Source organism: Nicotiana attenuata, unplaced genomic scaffold, assembly GCF_001879085.1.
Source record: "Nicotiana attenuata strain UT unplaced genomic scaffold, NIATTr2, whole genome shotgun sequence".
In the NCBI taxonomy this organism is placed as follows: domain Eukaryota; kingdom Viridiplantae; phylum Streptophyta; class Magnoliopsida; order Solanales; family Solanaceae; genus Nicotiana; species Nicotiana attenuata.
This window is the reverse complement of record NW_017675086.1, coordinates 7973-15813: the sequence shown is the minus strand read 5'-3', so window position 1 is coordinate 15813 and position 7841 is coordinate 7973. Positions and strand designations below refer to the sequence as shown.

The 7841-nt window shown below is 34.1% G+C and overlaps 2 protein-coding genes across 2 annotated transcripts in view; one reads left to right on the top strand and one right to left on the bottom strand.

Moving 5' to 3' along the window:
- Positions 1-4639, bottom strand: part of LOC109219637 (cadmium-induced protein AS8) — a 4990-nt gene extending 351 nt beyond the window's left edge. The window contains exons 1-4 of the mRNA XM_019384110.1: positions 4494-4639; positions 3068-3314; positions 2670-2924; positions 85-144 (exon numbers count right to left, since the gene is read on the bottom strand). Of these exons, the coding sequence (XP_019239655.1) occupies positions 131-144; positions 2670-2924; positions 3068-3308 (510 nt within the window). The 5' untranslated portion in view covers positions 3309-3314; positions 4494-4639 and the 3' untranslated portion in view covers positions 85-130. The remainder of the gene's footprint in view (positions 1-84; positions 145-2669; positions 2925-3067; positions 3315-4493) is intronic.
- A 1935-nt stretch (positions 4640-6574) lies between these two features.
- LOC109219636 (protein PAM68, chloroplastic) lies at positions 6575-7354 on the top strand. The gene has a single exon (XM_019384109.1). The coding sequence runs from the start codon at positions 6651-6653 to the stop codon at positions 7224-7226; it is 576 nt and encodes a 191-aa protein (XP_019239654.1). The 5' UTR covers positions 6575-6650; the 3' UTR covers positions 7227-7354.
- The last annotated feature ends 487 nt before the right edge of the window (positions 7355-7841 follow it).

The following is a 7841-nucleotide window of genomic DNA, read 5'->3' as shown; positions in this document are numbered from 1 at the left end:
GGGGGATTTCCCTATTGGTTAAACAAGTAAGTCAACAGAACTCTGTGGGAAGGCAAAAACAAAGGCCAATGCTATTAGTTGTACATTGATCCCTCTGTGCTAGGAAAACATTGCGCTCCGCTCCATGCTGTTAATCCTTTAAACCTGCAAGAAGTCAGTACGCGACAGATGAGAAGTTTTCAAGTTCTCTGGACTGTGAAAGAGGATACATCTATATGTTACAAGGATTCATTTATAGGTACGTGTCAGGTAGTGTGTGTAAAAGAGGATACTTGTATCTAATACGAGTATGTCAAGTTTATGTTTTGAAGGATCCACACAAAGTACCTATACCATTATCACATCTTCTTGGCACTGGTAGCCGGTAGGCCAAGGTAGGTAAAGGATCCAGATAACATAGGGATATATAGACAAGCTGAAGGAGATCAAGAAAAATCTACAACATGCCTTCTCTGAAAGATGACCAGATTCAGCACATTCGTTGAAGAATACACTTCTCTATATTTATTGACTTTTTAGTACAATTTGACAGTTAATTCCAAAACACTTATTTGCCAAGTCAACAAGTTAAGGCTTCTAAATGATAGCCTATACAAATGAATGCATGTTATATATTAATTTGAAAGCAAATGAAAGCATCAGCAATGAAAACATCCCATAGAAATTATAGAAACAAGAACCAAATTTTTTACATTTTCTTGGTTTTAGGGAAACAAACAAACCCAAATGTAGCCATGGGTTCCATGTTCAAGAACTTTCAACAACATTTGTTTGATAACAGAGAAATTTACAAGCACAGTTCGAAACTCGGTGGATAATGGGTCCGCTCCTCTACCCTTCTATACTTAAATTCCAGGCTTTTATCTGCGACAAGGTTCAAACGCATGGCGTATGCTTAACCCACATATCACATGCTGTCTTACCACTAGACCAGAGCCCTGGGCAGAACTTTTAACAATTTAACACAGAAAGATTCTGAATAAGACTACTGCAGTTTCAGTGTTCCAGAAGGAAAAAAGAGGTACCAGTAGGACAGAGTAATCGCGTTCAACAATCACCAATCAAGGAGATTTCATCAAAGTCAGACTAAATAAATCATAGAAAAGCTAAGAGGAGGTACGTAGATCTGAAGGCCCTGAGGTAAGACTGATATATGAAAGGACAGTGGGTAATTTAAACTAAACAATAAGGACATCTAACATAAAAGAAATGTTCCAAGATTCCAGGCTTTTTCTTAGCATCAGTGTACAATGCTTACATGGTCCCTAACTAATTCTCGAAGTTATAAAGCTAGTGGCCAGGCTAGGCAAAACAGCAAATTGTCCTTAATGGATTTCATGCTCAAAATACTCAGGCAATAGAGCATAACTAGTGATTCAGTATCCAGTAATCTGAAAGGCACAGGTCCAGTATGCTGAAATGTAACAATCCAGTGCCACTGGATTGTTACATTTCAGCATATATAAGGCCAAATAAGTTCGTATTCTGAACAGGCTTGCTAAGAACCTGATTTAAGTTCAAAAGCCTTTAGATGCTCAAATTTTTTTCTATCATCTTTCGAAGAGTATATTGAGACCATTTATTACTAAGGGGAGCAGCAGCATCTCTGAACCTTGCTGTATTCTCAATACCTAAAGTTTAGATTGTTGGATACATATGAACTTCAGCGAATGTGAGAACTACACGTTTTTCTTTAAGACTTGGTAACAATAGTTGTTATCATGGTCAGATGCATGCATGTACTTGACATCAAGCACAAAAAAAGGAGAAAAAAAACACTGTTGATCTATTCAATTACCTTGTCTCAAGCAGGATTATTGATGGATAGGGCCACTAGACGTCCTTATTTCGATCCCAAGGAAACATCTTTACGGTTTCCTTTACAAAAATGGTCTGCTGCGGTCAATCTTAATCCGATGGTTGGCAAATGAATAGGCTATAATAAGATTTGTACCTGCTAAGTAGGAGTTATGGCATGTTCCACATCCCACCAAATCCTCCATCCCCTCCCCTCCCCTTCCTTCCCACTATCATCTTTCCTACGCGTTGTTTCTTCCCACTTTCATCTCCAAAATGTCATGTACAAGTGGTTTTATGATCTACCAATAATGAATGTAATCAGTTACTTCTTCAATCATATTAATATGAAATAGAAGGAGAGAGCGTCAATGTGAAAAATGATTGAAATGATCGTAAAATGAAAATATGATTTTAGCTGCAAATTGCACACAAATATGAAAATATGAACTAATATCCCTTTTTCCGTCACGCAATCATATATTAATATTTAATCTATCTTGATACCAAAGAGCAGCTTGGAAAATTGGTGCTCTATTGGCAAACTTATCTCCATTAGTTTACAATAATAGACTTGAAACGGACTAACAGCAAAACCCAAAAGGACCTACATCTTTTTTTTGGTAACTATCCATTTGATTAATTACCAAGTGAGAACTTTACAAATCAGCTTGACTACCTCAGTCAGCTCTTCCTCTAAAGCTAATCACACATAACAAATCTACTCCAGGTTTCAATTCTAAAGAAGTAGAACATTTATCTAAGATCAATATTACACAATTTTAGGAATTAGAACAAAGTGGCATGAAAAGTCTAATCATGGTTAAATTGCAATATGATGGTACTACTTTCATTTGCGAGGCATATCATACCTTTGCAGGGATGAAGTAAGCCATTGATGCCTTGTTTTAGACGATCCATGCATTGATTGGGAAAGGACATTTTGGTCCCCATTTCAGACAAATCTACCACCTTCCCTAACGATTCTTTGACCCTTAAGCTTGAAAAAGTCCGCAGAGCCCTTTCTTGCAAGCCAGAAATGTTTGAATCGAGGTAACACCGACTCTCTCTTAGTATACCAGTGGATCGAGCCATATCTATAGCACCACTTCTGGTAGCTGTGAAGGCTATGAAATAATATATAAGTGCATTAATGGACGAACTCATCACACCAGTTCTAATTCTCAAACAACAGATATCAATCAAATACAAGTAAAAAGAAACAGAAAACTTAAAATGTCCAATTCATATGACAGTTGGTCATTTTTACCATTGTAAGGAACTGTATAGATGTAATTGGTAGGAAGGCCAATGCCAATGCCGAGCAGAGAGAAGCCAACGCTGAATCCAATACCACAGCCAGCTCCAACATAACCAATTGCCTCAGGACCAAATCCGGGACCCCATCCCACACCACAGCCAATACCTATTCCCATGCCCCAGAAGGCTCCGTATGTAGGATGCACTGGATTCCATCTTTCATATCTCCTCAGCAGGCCCTTTATAATCATTTCTACCTACAATTACAAGCCCATTAGTCTACGAATACTTTGAGAGATAACTTAAGATTACCAAAATGAAAAATCCCAACTCTGGAGAGGCTTTTATCTTCAGGGAACTGGGTCAATTTTACGCCATGTGGGAATTATTATTTTTTTTTTTTTTTTTTTGAGAAAGAACACCCTTTGAAGAGGAGCTTTAGCGCAACGGTAAAAGTTGCCATCTTGTGACCAGTAGGTCACACGTTCAAGCCATGGAAATAACCTCTTTTAGAAATATAAGGTAAGGCTGCATACATCAAACCCAATGTGGTCTAGTCCTTTCCTAGACCAGAGCATAGCAGGAGCTTAGTGCACCGAGCTCCCCGTTTTCTTTTAAAAGAATGCCATTTGTGAAGTTATCCTATGAAAGCTTTCTAACAGCGTGGAACACACTGTGGAATTTTATTTTACTTCTTTGGAGGCTCTATGCTTTCTCATTTTTGTACTAATTCTTCCCATTTATCCCAGTTAGCCATCAAGTTGTGGTAAAAAAGGATCCATTTAGCAACTTGAAAGTTAAACCAGAAATTTAACCCCTTTATTCCCAGTTTTGTTCGAGCCCCTCCATAAGTGGCGGAGCTAAAGGTAAGGAAGGAGGTTTAATTGCATCCCAACATTCTACCTAAACAAGTAGAGTAAAAACAAATCGTTTTGTATGACGGTGGTGTCCAGGCCAACTCTCGCGCACCTCAACTATTCTCGACTATTCTATTAGGTACCTGCTACCTCATACTAATATAGGTATCGAGTAACTCTACCCGCTACGGCTTAGATAGATGGGAATAAATCACTTACTTTGTTTTGCCTCCACTAGATATCTTTGTATACATATAAAATGTTAAATCCTTAAGGGAAGCTTCTTGGTATAATATTTTTTTTGCATTTTTTTGAATTCTCTTATCCGAATTTCTGCCTCTGCCACTAACTTCCATAACCCAGAAACTACCATTAGATTTTGTTAACACCTCTAGCAGATAAACCCTATAATATTAAGTGAAAAAATACAAGTTATACTCTTGAAAATTAGGGAAACGCCAAGAACAGAAGAGCCCCAAAAACCTTGTTTAAACAATGAAACCTCAAAGTAGCCAGCAACAACAAGAAATGAAATGGACAGAAAGTAAGAGCACAGAAAGTAAAGAGATTAAGGTTTACAATGAAAGGGTGCGCAAAAGCGGATTCTCACTGCAATTCTCTGGAGACTTCAGTAGTGCTGAGGGAGCGGTATTGGGACATTTTTGAAATTGATCGAAATTTTGTTACATTCTGATTGGTAATAGGAAATATGATGCGCGTCCTTGTTGGCTTCAGAAATAAACACTAATAAACTCTTATGGCCAATATCGATTCCATGTGCCTATCCACATTTCTGCCAAGTTAAATTAGTTGACTGTTATTATAACATTGCATATATTGTCTTGAAATTACCAAGTACTTTTTTCTCGACATCATACTTGGCTTAACCTCAATGCAAATTACTTAAATTGCATTTATATTCAAATTCAGATATCATATCAGTTTGTTAGTAATAGTAATTTTTTAAAAATGACACACAATGTAAATTAAAAAAAATATTCTAAGATATCCTTGTCTTATAATCTATGTATTTGAGTTGAAAAAAAAAAATTAAAATCGATGATATCAACTTCCAAATTTTTTATACTTAACATAGATGAAACAGAAGAAGAAATTCGTTGTTATCTCATATTTCTGGTTTTTAGATTTTTCATACATTTTTTCTATATTTATTTTCTTTTATCTTATTTTTTATGTCTTTTTTTTTTTTTTTTACAAAAAATTAATTTATTTCTCTATAAAAGTATGAGTTTAAATAGAAATTGTCTACATAAGAACTTTATCTATATATTTAGTCTTTAGTTGAAATTCTTCCATATTTTTCTTTTGGCTTTTCTAATCAACCAAAATAAGTGCTCGCCTTACCACTTAAATTAAAAAATTTTGAAGAATGTGTAATTTATATATAATATGTGTATAATTATGTGTTGCCAGTATATCATCTGTGGATATTAGCTATAAAAAGTAATAAATCTGGCCAGATATTTATGTAAATATTCCATAAGATTTCAATTTCTTAATTTTATCTATGATATGACTTCTATTATAATAATTTAAAAACTCTATTAAAATTCAAAAATATCTTATCCTTTTATTTTGAAAATTACATTATATTTTAAAAATAATCCCATTTTGAAATAATTTATTTACATTTTAAAAAAATATATAGTGTCATACCAGTTTTTTTTTTTAATATACTTTTTGTTACGCTTGAAAGTTGCTATAGAAACTATCAATTATAAACCAATGCCTCTCTTGTTGAATTTGAGAAAAATAATTTCACATAATCTAGTGATTCAAATCTGATATTCTTCAACAAAAAAATATTAAACCCTTGCAATGCTGGCTTGACTGCAGCTAAATGAAGAGGTTTCAGCTTATACCCTTCAATTCCTAGTAGGTGCTAAATTAAAATTAATGATAGCAAATGTATAGACAAAATTTTGTTATTTGTTTGATGTCTATTTATACAAATTGACTCTTCAAACAAACGTTTTTCAAAAAGGAAAAAAAAATTTTTTTTTTTTTTAATATTGACCGATTTTTGTGATGTTTCTTTTTCCAGCATGCAGGTTTACTTCATTATATATGTAAGTTAACTTTTATTCGATTTTTAAACTCTTTTTTGTTATCTAGATAACCATAGACGTGTACCCTGTATGTTACATTTATTTTAAAAGAAATTCGATTTATTCAAATCTAGCTATACTGTTTTAAAGAACTATAATTATAGGGTTTTAAGTGCGAAAGAGATTTATAGTTATATGGATAGTTTTTTTTTCACATGCGCATTAGTATTTAAATTATCAGAAAAGATAACAAAAATTCCTAGCATGATTGCACATGATCATTAATCGAATTAAGTATGATAACTTGACCAAAAAAAAAAGATAAATTTCATCAAATTTAAAAACTTTATCTATAAATTCAAAAATATTCTTTAATTCAAATTCAGTGATATATATATATATATATATATATATATATATATATATATATATAGATATAGATATGGAGTATATAAGGTGTAACGGTAAATATTTTCTTTCAAAGCTTACAGCTCTTTAATTTTGAGATTTTGGAATCAACTTACGGCAGGGGCCATATAGTAATTTCAAGATGGTTGAAGCTATAGATAAGCTTTCTCAAAATGTAGAACAAAGGCATGACCACCAACCAATTAGAACAATGTCAAAACTGAAGAGATTGTAAAGAGCAGGGTAGTGAAGAAAAAATATGGAAACATGTTCATTTCCAAGACTAGCACTGTCCCCCTTACAATTCCCACCTCCATTAACCTCAAACAAACACTTCCTTCAATTCCCATTATCTAAATCCAAACAACTACATAAAACTCCATCTCATTTATCACCTCTCTTTGCCACTCTCAATTCTCCAAAAGGTTTTGGACCTAAGAAAACCAAAAAATTCAAGAAACCAAAAAAAGAATATGAAGAAGAAGAGGAAGATGAAGATGATGAGCAACAAGAAGGAGGAGTTATACCAGAAATAGTGACTAATAGAATGATAAGCAGAATTGGACTTTCAGTTGGTATCCCTTTGTTCATTGGTTTATTGTTTTTTCCTTTCTTTTATTATCTTAAGGTTGGATTAAAGATTGATGTGCCAACTTGGATACCCTTTATTGTGTCATTTATTTTCTTTGGGACTGCCTTATTGGGAGTTAGTTATGGTATAGTTTCCTCTAGTTGGGATCCATATAGGGAAGGTTCACTCTTGGGTTGGAATGAAGCTAAGAAGAATTGGCCTGTTTTTTGGAAGTCAATTTGGGGTGGATCAAGAAACAAGTAGAACTTTGGTTATCTACCTATTGTAACTTTGGCTCACATCTTTTCTCATTGATACTACTCCATGTTTGATTTCATGTCATATATTTTTTTATTTTTACAATAGATCCTCGTGGTCCAGTTTTTTCTCGATCCCCACATATAACGGGAGCTTAGTGCACCGGGCTGCCCTTCGTATTTTTTCTTTTGTGCTGGATAAGATAACCATTTTCTGATTTGCAAGGTTAATATTTCTTCACCATTCTGCTCTAATTTTTGTTGTTTGCAAACTAAAATTTGTTCATCAGATACAGACACCGAATTATTTTGTTCAAGTTTAATTCACCTAGTAGCTTTATAAAAATATTGGATCTAGATAGTGTGGATGTCAATAAAGCAAGCTTTTGAGTAATAGTCAAGTAGTCTCTGTTTGACTTTGACTTATAGATCATAGGTTTGAGTTATAGAATGAGTCACTTGTGCTTGTGTCAGAATAACTTACCGTTAGGGATGGCAAATGGGCGGGTTGGGCTGAATTTGGACGGGTCAAGATGGGTTAGGTCAATAAATGGGTCATTGCCCAACCCAGCCCAAAATGTACTTAGGCTAAGATGGGTTGGGTCAAGATGGGCTAAACAAT